Source organism: Malus sylvestris, chromosome 9, assembly GCF_916048215.2.
Source record: "Malus sylvestris chromosome 9, drMalSylv7.2, whole genome shotgun sequence".
Taxonomy (NCBI): domain Eukaryota; kingdom Viridiplantae; phylum Streptophyta; class Magnoliopsida; order Rosales; family Rosaceae; genus Malus; species Malus sylvestris.
The window spans coordinates 1789120-1799913 of NC_062268.1; the positions used below are offsets into that span (position 1 = coordinate 1789120).

The 10794-nt window shown below is 39.0% G+C and overlaps 2 protein-coding genes across 2 annotated transcripts; both read right to left on the reverse strand.

Moving 5' to 3' along the window:
• Positions 1–505: 505 nt before the first annotated feature.
• LOC126583516 (DNA (cytosine-5)-methyltransferase DRM2-like) lies at positions 506–5751 on the reverse strand. Its single transcript, XM_050247899.1, has 10 exons — positions 5407–5751; positions 4559–4602; positions 4109–4228; positions 3728–3827; positions 3606–3652; positions 3115–3303; positions 2765–2861; positions 2053–2144; positions 1243–1962; positions 506–1145 (listed from the first exon to the last, which is right to left on the reverse strand). The coding sequence occupies exons 2-10, from the start codon at positions 4559–4561 to the stop codon at positions 711–713; spliced, it is 1803 nt and encodes a 600-aa protein (XP_050103856.1). The 5' UTR covers positions 4562–4602; positions 5407–5751; the 3' UTR covers positions 506–710.
• Positions 5752–6723: 972 nt separating this feature from the next.
• LOC126583517 (shaggy-related protein kinase epsilon) lies at positions 6724–10794 on the reverse strand. Its single transcript, XM_050247900.1, has 13 exons — positions 10596–10794; positions 10327–10514; positions 10118–10210; positions 9249–9308; positions 8874–9146; positions 8511–8585; positions 8361–8417; positions 8024–8164; positions 7860–7910; positions 7643–7738; positions 7465–7548; positions 7080–7182; positions 6724–6988 (listed from the first exon to the last, which is right to left on the reverse strand). Exons 2-13 carry the CDS (start codon positions 10441–10443, stop codon positions 6906–6908), a joined length of 1233 nt encoding a protein of 410 aa, XP_050103857.1. The 5' UTR covers positions 10444–10514; positions 10596–10794; the 3' UTR covers positions 6724–6905.

Consider the following 10794-nt stretch of genomic DNA (forward strand, 5'->3'; position numbering starts at 1 on the left):
AGCAAGGTCACGACCTAACCCAACTCACCAAAATGCTCAACTTGAGAGCATATTGGGTTTCAATAGGTTTTTTTTACTAATTTAAACTTGTCCAATTAGGATAAAATCGAGTTCCTCATAAATAGGTTCAAATTGATCCAACTCAAATTACACCCCTGTTAAAAACCACGACACTCTTTAAATGGATGCATGTAAAAATCTTGAGTTAAAATCCAAGTGCAATTTGAAAAACCAGTCTTTTATTCTGCTAAAAGCAGTTAAAAGCGTTTTTTTTTTCCAAAGAAACTCGTCCAAACACACCCCTAACATAATAAAGGGCAGGACCAATATGTAATTAAAAGGAAATTACTGGTTTGGAACTCGTATTCTTATTTGTTCTAATCACCTGAAGAAAAGAAAATTTGAGCCAAAAACAGAAGAAGAAATGAATTAAGAACATTAGTTAACATGGAGTTCGATCCATCAGGTTCTTCAATTTGTTCGGAAAAGAAACAAGAGACAAGAATGAGCACTAACTAAAACCTCATTTATAAGCAAATTCGAAACTCCAATTAGTACAATTGTTTGTTCCTCATGAACAAAAGTCAAAACTTTTGCAGAGGGGGATTAAATAGAATCGGATTACCACAAGTAACCAGCCGACCGCATTAGTGGGATAAGACTTGGTTGTTGTTGTTTATTACCACAAGTAACCAGGAAATCGAATCGAATCAATTGTTTCTTCCCATCATGCTCTTAACTAAGTCCAATATCCGGAAGTAGTCGTAAAAAAGGGAAGACTCCTTACCCTCCAGTCCATCACGATGGTGCCGGTTGCTGCCTGCTAGATTGTTGCACGGACTCCCACCAACCACCAGATCAAATCCACCGAACTCGCTCATGTACTGCTCAAGGCGATCGCCATTCAGCTGCTGCACGTCGACAAGGTGCTGCAACCTCCCCTTCTGGTTGGTTTGCTCCCACCAACTGCTCACAACGTTTCTGTTCACTTCTGATATCTCTACGGAGACAACGTTCTTCAGAGGGACACCAAGCCGGTGAAGGGCCACTTCAGCCCCACCAATGCCAGTAAAGAGGGAGAGGACGTTGATGCCACTGGGAAACATATCCTTGAGCACAGACAGATGATATGCCACAGTGTCAACCTGCAACAAGTTCAAATCATCAGTAAAATGCTAATGAAACTTATGAAACTTTTGAGAGAGATTAAAATGCTAATGAAATGTAAAAGTAATTCATTACCTGGAAGGAGTTCCCAAGTGACTTGTATCTGTCAGTCCGGCTTATTCCCCTTGTATGGTTCTTTGGGAATCCCAAAAGCATCTCCACCTCATCAGGCTCGAGTGGGGCGACCTTGTTTCTTCCTACCCACACCAGATTCCACTTGCGGCATTCATCAAGGACATACTTCTGGACTCGCTCTGGTGGTTCCCCATCATATTGCTCAAGAGCCTTCCTGATCCTCTCAGTCAACTTGGCACTCGCAATACACGTTTGCAAGCAGTTTAGCTTTTCTCGCTTGTCCCAAGAAGGCCACCATTTCCTTGTCAAAGGAAATGCCTTGGATATGGCGTCTGGGGGCTGTGGCATGAGAGGAAACCTGTTCTGGATTGGGAGATTGTGGACATAACCTCTCTTCCTTGCAGCAGCACAAAAGTACTTTGAGTCCACAAACTCCGGCTGCACATCATACAGGAAGCGGGAGATGGTGGTCCAAACCCCTTTAGGAGCTAGTGCGACGTTCTCATAGTAGAAGTATGGAGGTCCTACAGCTGCCTCTGGAAGAGTCCTATGTGTCAGCACATATGGATCACTTGGGGTGCCAAACCCAACCATTGGATTTGGGAGATGAACTGTCTCATCATCATCCCCTTGGTTTCCACCAAGCCGCATCTGCTTCTTTTTCTTCTTTAGCATCTCAAACTCAAGAAGTTTCCTCTTCTTGTCTAGATGTGATCTAGGCTGTAAAAATAAAACAACAATCACGATCTATAAAAGTGATTATGTAAGAAAAAACAGAAAAAGGTTATCATATTCTATATCAGCAAATACCTTCTCTTCAACCGCAAAAAAGACATCTTCCGTCCGTGCCATTTGAGCAGCACATATAAAATCAGTCAACTCAGCAACAGTGGAGTCTGTACCTGCAATGTTGAAGGGAGAAATAGGGCTAAGGAAGGAGAAACAGGCAATCAAAATTCTACTACAACAGAGAAGGAGACTTGAGAAAGTTTGGCATCATAGGCTTAACTAGCAGAAAGTGGTTTACTGCCGAGAATCCTAGCAGGGCATATAGCTAGGAAGGATGTTTCTTTGGCCCCCAGATCATATATAAAAGACATTCTAGTCAACATAATCCAAGAAATTCTTCTGACTATGCATTTGGTTCGTGATAAAATTATACCAAAAGTAAATAAACAACATTTTACAGGATATCAACTTAATCATCCAAATCAAAGCAAAAGTAGCTAACTGGAGATGTGGACATGCACTTGTGGGCACACAACTATGATCCCGGCTACCCACAAAGGAAGCAATAAATTTTTCAAATATTGAAGGTGAGATGATAGACACTAAATGAATGTACTTTTATCTATTTTTCTGGAGTCTAAAGTTATACCAGAAGTAAATAAGTAGCATTTTCCAGGATTTCAACATAATCATCCAAAAAGAACCAAAGCATAATTAACTGGAGATGTGGACAGGAAAATGATAAAAGCAACACAAATCAACATTATGCATATATATAAAACTAAACGTATACCACATCTTTCAATTGCTATTGAGGCCTCCTCCCTTGTGTACCCCATATTGACCAAGGTCCGTATCTTCCCTTCCTCCGATGTAGGATTTATGATTTCCTGCAAAATAGGTAAATGAAATTTCTATGAGATACACTTATGTGACATGTCTTTGACTCTTTGTCACGAACCCACTATCCTGTGTGCATTGGCATATTAGCACATAAATAGTACGAGACACAATTTAATGATATTGGAAAGCGATGTAATATTTTTGTTGTTTGAAGGATTGGGGAAACAGAAAATGAAAAGCTTGGCCAAAAAGGGAAAAATCAATATAACATACAACTTATTAGTAAGGCCAATGACCTACCTCGGTATCAGAAAAGCCATCCAAGTCTGAAAAATCATCCAGAAAGCTCTCATCGTAATCATCGAGAAAGAAGTCATCGGAATCAACTTCATGCGGTTCTACTTCCTGCGGTGTTTCTACTTCCTGCGGCGTTTCTACTTCTTGCGGCGTTTCTACTTCCTGCTGTTCTTCAGGGGAACTCTCAAGAGCCTGCAAAAATTATATCAAGAAAACTCTCAGGGCAGGAAAACTTGTGTTCTTAAGATATGTGACCCATTCATCTTGATAATTTCTTATAGGATTGCATGTGATTTTGATTTAACAGAACTCACTTAATACTAGTCAAGATAATACAATAAGTAAGGAATCGAGTCTTACAGCCATATTCGGCAAACAATAAATGTAAACCCTTTAGTGCGTGGACTAGTATTGAGTGTTGTTATACCAAACTCACAAAATCAAATAATCAATATCGTAAAAAATAAGTATCTAAAGCAGAAATCTTGACTCACTGAATATGTGAGGAGGGTTTCCAGAATTGAATCTGTGTTTTCTTCTCCTGGATATTCCATCAGAGTGGTGTTAGCATTCATATGAAAATTTTTACTGAAATGAAATGACACAATGCTCTAACCATGTTCCTGAATTGCTTTGACAACCATCTTTTCAGAAAATCCCATCCCCACAAAGTGATCAAGAACTTTGGTATTGGAGGGACCGGCAGATGAGCTCCCCTTCAAGAAGAAAAAGGAATTGTGTGTTAATTATGTAACAATGGAAACTCATCGAAAGTGATAAAAGTATAAAGAAGTAAATTCAGAAATTCAGAAATTTTCAATGAAGAAATGCCCAAATATCTCTAAGAGGCATTATGTGCAGTTAATTACATACACAACAGGGAAGTATTTCATCTATGCCCCAGATGAAACTATGAGAGTGTATAGATTGTTTTAGCCATCTCCAAAAACATATTCAAATCAAAGAAGACATTTCAAAACTAATGCAAAAATGTTACCTCCCCAGATATCACAATAGCTTCTCCACCAACTGTCAAACTTGAAGTAGACAACGTAAAGTTCTCAATTTCCAACTCATCATCAGTATTCCAGTCAAAATCATTACTGTATTCACCATCCTGCAAAAGTTTATATACACGTAAACAATTAAAAGAAGTAAAAGGACTCTTCTTACATATAGAAGAAAGGATAGTTTTAGTCAACTAAGGGTCACCTCAAACACTACAACCATAGTTCACCAACAATACAACTTTAAACTAGCTAAACAGTCCAAATCGTAAGTAATACAAAAAACCAAAAAATCAGCTGCCGAATTTCCACATGTTTGGAATAAAAAAAAGGTCAGTCAAGCCCAACAAATTGAGTAAATTAAAAATGAAGAGTGACTAAACATTAGCAAAGGACTAAATGAAATGAATGAATAAAAAACTTAGTCAGAAAACAAATACCATTTCTCTGTAAGCTGTGTTTGGCCCACGCAGCGATTTACAAGCTGTCCAAGTAATACACAGAAAGAATAAGTGCGAAACAACTGCAAATTTTGACTATAAAAGCCAATAAATATATTAATTACCCAACTTCTGCAAGAGGCTTTATAGTAGACAATTGAGATTGCATATTCATGACTATGATGTATCGTGTAGAGTTAGAATTGGAGTTGACTAGTACTTGACACGATACAGCAAGAACACGATACAATGAACAGTGCCCCTTTCAAAATAAATTCAAGAATCCTGAAACGGCGCAGCATACATTTCCAAGAGTACAGCATCCACTACACTACAAGTTCAAAATATCCCTCAGCATGCTAAATGCACTCAGATTTTGCTTACATTCTTTAAGCACGGCCAAACCTGTTGGAATAAACCAACCACATCACACCACACACCCCCCCCCCCCAAAAAAAAAAAAAAACAATACTTCCTAATTTCAGGATTTGAAAGACATCATAACATCCACAAAACCCTAAAGCATCCATCTTTCTGCAATACCAAACACAATAGAAAACAAACTTTACTCTCTAGAAATGTAAGCCGTAAAACCCCATTTGTTGGCAAATGCAGAAGAAAATCTTTCACAATTTCTAAAACCACTGTTCCATCCCTTCATGTCCTACTTTTCTCGGCAACCAAACAGTGTATTTCATCAGTGGCATAAAGAAAATTCCCAATCTTTCACATGAACACAAAATAAAAACCCTAACCAACAACAAAAACAACACCACCAGTAATTACCCACACCTCAAAATTGCGATTAAAAACAAAAAAGGAAACAGCTTTGGTCAAAGAAAGCTTACCTCCGCGGGAGGGGCCTCTCTGATAAGCTCTCCTCGTAAATACCGGCAATGCACTTCGCCTCCGTCAAAGCCTCCCCCTGCGGCCTTGCACGGAGAATGCGAAGAAAGCTCCGCCGCCGATACGAGAACCGGCAGAAGAAATTCGCCGGGAAACGATAAAAGCTCGGTGGAGGGAAATCTAGAGAGAGAAAGTCTATGAGTCTAGAGAGAGCCGTTGCAGGTCAAATCATAGAATTGCGTAGACAGTCCGTGGACATATTCGTAACGCGAACCAGAGCTCTGATGAGGAAGGAAGATGGGGCGGGCGCCTGGTGCGCGCTTGGAACCACGCACAACGACACGCCGTTGGGTGAAATTCTTTCAAATACTCCGCTCAATTTAATCGGTTTATTTTTTAATATTTTCTTTTTACGAAAATTTACAAATTAGTCCACAAAAATTAGCTTCCGGTCCTCTCTCAACATTGTTTTTTAAAGTTTCTGACGTTATGTTTTGGAGTGTAAATAGCGTCTCTCTTTTATTTAATTGATTAATATATGTTAGTGGGAAAAGCAAAAGTGGGGTCCATTTTATGGAATTCCTGCTTTTGCTTTTGTTAGGTGAGAGGGTAAAATGTGGTGAAATGAGCAAGTAAGTTAATTTCATACTCTCGAGAGTATGAAATTAAGATTCTTGTTACTCCCTAGTGGATGGTGACATAAGCAAAAGCTGAGAGAAATAAATATTCTATCAGAGCAGTTCTTATCTCAACCACTTTTTCACCTGTAACTCATCACGTGATCAGAGAAACAAATATATACAATTCTTATCTCAACCACTTTTTCATTTTTGACTCATCTAATCACGTGACGGGATAACCTATAACTAACCTAATCATGTGACGAGAAAAAAAGACATGAACTTGTACACACATGGCACCGAATAATCTTTCCATGTCTAGAGATTTAACATTACACTTCTTGCTTTTAACAACTTTTATGTAATTAATCAAGAAATTACAAGAAGCTAATTTGCAAGATTACCAAATTTTAGCAAACAAAAGCAATGTAGCTTTAGCAAGAATTATAATATTTTTGTGGTGTTAACATTCACAATGTGCAAATAATTGTTCCTCATTTGGATTGTAAAATTGCTCAGTTAATTATTTATTTTCCTCTCGAACATGTTTTCGTTGGTATTTTTGTTGTCTTTTCTTCCAAACGTCACAAGTAAATCAAATCGTCAGTCATGGCTAGCAAATATTGGCCGACGGTGGCGACGGTACGTCGCAACCGTCGGCTCTAGCAGCGATCAAATCAACCCACCTGAGTTATCAAATTTGCAGAGAGAGAGAGAGAGATTCTATTAATTAAGTCGATAAACTTAGTACATACATGATCCATTCACTCCACAGAGTCTTAGTAGTGTAACGTGCCGGATCGAAAAACCATAAATACAGCGAAGGAGGTGCATTACAATGGTACGGTTGACACACACGGATTTGTCTTGGCGAGGGTTATCTAGGTGCCTAGAAAGGCACATTGCTTTCGGGCATGCTCGGGTACCAGTTTGGACAGAAGCTCGAGAGTTGCTCCTTTCAGCTCTGCATAATCAATCATCATTCGAAGCACGCAATATCAGCAGCATGTATGTACATGGACAAGCATATGCAGTCACAGAAATGAAGAACAAACCTTGGGGCTTGAAGTTGAAGAGCGGAGGCAAAGGGCGTCCATTAGGAAGACGAGTATTAGGATCACGGAGTTGGTCAAAAAATGGGTGGACAAGGGCCTCGAGCTGCCAAAACAAGCAAGTACAGTTGATACTTTGATATTTAAAACAAAAATAAAATAGTTCATTACACGGAGACAACGTGATTTGCATTTCTTATTAATAGAAATGGAGGTCCACCGTTACTTCCTTAATTCTGATTCTCTGAAAAGTTGAACACTCAGTATCCGTTCAGATATGAGGGGGTGAAGGGAGAGAGAAAGCAAGAGAGATGTGAAGAACTAAATCCTCACTCCTCATCCTTTCACAGTTTGTGCATAACGACTTTGAAAGAAAATGGCTACTTACAGCAGTGAATCTTAGGCTTGGAGAATATTGAAGCAGTCTTGACACAAGATCTACTGCTTCTGGAGGCATGCGCTTGTGGAATATCTGCATGCAAAGAAGATCATAAGAACGAAAATAGCATGCAAAATTATCACAGAAGAAATGCAAAATTCTCTCAGCAAGGAAGCTAGAAACTCACTTTGTGCCAAGGGTGAGCCTTGATTTGTGGGAATTTGAATTCTGTATAATTCGGGTTCATACATTTGATTTCCTCACGAGTTGGTGTGCCCAGTACCTAATTACATAGAAGCAATGCTAATTCAGTTCATATTGCATAAGGTAATTGGTCAAGATTTTGAATTGATCACATGATGGATACATACTTTCCACCGTGCAGAAGGTCACAAGAACTTTACCTTAATAATCTCAACAAGCTGATCAACTCCACTTTCACCTGGGAAGAGAGGCTACAGCATCCAGGATCGCCATTAACAAAGAGGGAAAAAAACAACCAAATGTGAATTCGTCTTTAGCTAAAAACTAAGAGAATAGGTAGAACTTTTTATACTGTATAGACTACCTGTCCAAGAAGCAGTTCGGCGAGAACACAACCTACAGACCATATGTCAATGGCAGTAGTGTATTCAGTTGCTCCAAATATGAGTTCAGGTGCTCGATAATAACGAGAGCAAATATATGATATGTTTGGTTCGCCTTTGACCTGTCATGGATAATGATAGAAATGGGTCAACAACACTTGGCGTCATCTGCATGAGCATGAAAAAGAACACAAGTACAGTAATGCATTCAAAACTGTTTTGGGGATGTGGATTTATGCAATCATATATGCGTTGTATATTGCTCTGAAACTAATAAATGTCTAGACTAAGATATAAGACTCTAGAAGAAAAGAATACCAGGACTTTTGCACTTCCAAAATCACACAGCTTAACTTGATGAGTATGGGGATTAACCTGAAACAACAAATTGTAGCAGAAATACAATTAAGCATAAAAGAAGTAAGATAAAAAGAAAAGGTACAAAAGAATAGATATCCAGGTACGAACCAAGAGATTCTGCGGCTTAATGTCCCTGTGGCATACTCCAATGCCTCCATGAATATATGCCAGAGCTCGACAAATCTGACAAAAATGAAAATCGAGCAGACTAAAGTTACCAAAAGGAACTTTTAATAATTGACTCTACGGCTAATTGATATTTCCTGAAAATCCCAATAGCTTTGTCATACATGTTTATTCCTAGATTAACTTTTGCACTCAAAATATTTATCTATTTAGTTTCTGGCCTTTCAAATAAAGTTTTGTTCAAGTGAGGACTACAAATTGACTAATTAGAAGAAGATTAAGATAAAGGTGGATGATAATAAAACTACAGCCATTACTACAGAGAGTCCAAAGAAGAGCAACTACCTGATAAGTATACAGTTTCACATATATCATAGGCATCCTCTGATTGGCCTTGCTATAGTGTTTTGACACACGATAAACAGTCTCGGGTACATATTCAAGCACGAGATTCAGATAGAGCTCATCCTTATCCGTTGTAGAAAAGAAACAATGCTTGAGCGACACAACATTAGGATGGTCAAGAAGACGCATTGTTTGCAATTCTCTGTTCTTGTATCTCTTGTCTTGCAAAACCTTCTTGATTGCAACAGTTTCTCCAGTTTCTAGGCATTTAGCCTACAAAGTGATATGTGAAATTCAAGACGGGTTAGCCTTCCTATTATAAATGTTTCGTTCTCTTCATAATAACTAGCTTAGAAACTGTAATGCAGACATTACCTGAAATACAATACCAAATGAGCCTTGTCCAACAACACGCTCTGCCATGTAACTTATGGTCTGCACAATGAATAAGAGAGGATTTATTACTAAGAGCTTCGACATGTCAGATATGAGTTTGAGATACAGTAACTTAAATATATAACCAGCACTATTAAATGGATCAACTTTCTAGCATGATGTAGTATTTTAACTTCCAAGGACACAAAAATTGAAACACTCCTGTTTGAGTTAAACAAATACTGAGTTGTGAGACCTTCTATGTCTTTTGGTTTTATGTTAAATTCATCTGTTTATTGAAACTTAGATATTCTGCACTGACCATGGCCAGCCATAGTGAATGTCTAACTGGGAGTTTACGAACACATGGTTTCTGTATATATCACATCAGTAACGGAAGTTAAGGTTCCAACCCAAAACCAATTGGAAACGTGGGAGTGGCAACCCCTTATAAGCCTATGCAAGGTTCCCTCAGCATTCCCATGTGCGACAACTCTTCACCTCCACACATGGCCCTCGTGGGTGGCTACACTCTAAGCCAAACACATGGAAAACACATATTCGGTGACCTGCTTTAATACCTTGAAGGAAGCTGAGGTTCCACCCCAAAACCAATTGGCAACGGGTGGAGGAGCCCAACTCCTTATAAGCCTATGAAAAGTTCCTTAACTTTCTGTCGAGAGACCGCTCTCGACATCCTCATAATCAACATATGCTACGAGTTCAACAACCACAATATCCAAACTAACCCTAAAATTTACTCCCCGTGATAAAAGCAAAGAATATCCTTGAATTCATGTCACAAAATAATGTAATATAACCATTCCTTAGTTCTACATCTCAACCAGAAGCAATCCAGCAAAATGCACCTGTTTTGGCTGACCATTTCGACCACCGATCGTAGTCACGATAATGTGCCCCGTTTCAGTTCCATTCCCATTCACCACAGCTGCTTCTATTTCCTAACAAAAAAGAAACAAACTTTCAACACCAAAATAAAATCACAAACAAATATATACATATATATATATATATAGAAAAATACAGAAAAACAATAATTTAACAATAAATAACCAACCTTTTCATCTTTGATCTTCATGTCATTAATCTCCTCCGGCAACTTATCAGCAAACATCGCGCTGCCGCCCGGAATTTTAACCGCCGAAGCAGCAGGTGCCGTACCGGCTGAAGCCATATGTATCGTCTACTCTATAAACCAAAAGGCTCACGCTTTCACTTTCTACGGGAGCTACTGAACTTTATAACCTGAAATCTCGAAGAACAAAAATCAGAAATCAGAACCTGTTTGGTTCCCGAGAAAATTACAGCTGAAGCCTGAAACCAAACCTGTGGAGCTGCAAGTCGCTCGCATTCTGCATTCGCAAGCTCGCCGATCCGAACAACTCGAAGACTGAGGAGCTGGGAGAGAGAGAGAAACCCTAGAGATTTTAGAGAGAGAGAGAGAGAGAGAGAGAGAGAGATTGGTGTTCGCAGTTTCAGAGACGTTTTCTTTGCGAGTGTTGACTGAGGGAGACTCCCTTTGGAT

Bases quoted from the DNA above. Each gene is read 5' to 3' on its own strand.
- LOC126583516 (XM_050247899.1), bottom strand. The intron at 3,828-4,108 runs GTAACATTTTTG...TTCTTCTTGAAG, and splicing joins CTATTGTGATATCTGGGGAG to GGGAGCTCATCTGCCGGTCC. The intron at 2,145-2,764 runs GTATACGTTTAG...TCAACATTGCAG, and splicing joins AATAGCAATTGAAAGATGTG to GTACAGACTCCACTGTTGCT.
- LOC126583517 (XM_050247900.1), bottom strand. From the start codon at position 10,443: ATGGCTTCAGCCGGTACGGCACCTGCTGCTTCGGCGGTTAAAATTCCG. The intron at 9,147-9,248 runs GTAATGTCTGCA...ATCACTTTGTAG, and splicing joins CATTTGGTATTGTATTTCAG to GCTAAATGCCTAGAAACTGG. The intron at 7,739-7,859 runs GTAAAGTTCTTG...CTATGTAATTAG, and splicing joins AGCTTGTTGAGATTATTAAG to GTACTGGGCACACCAACTCG.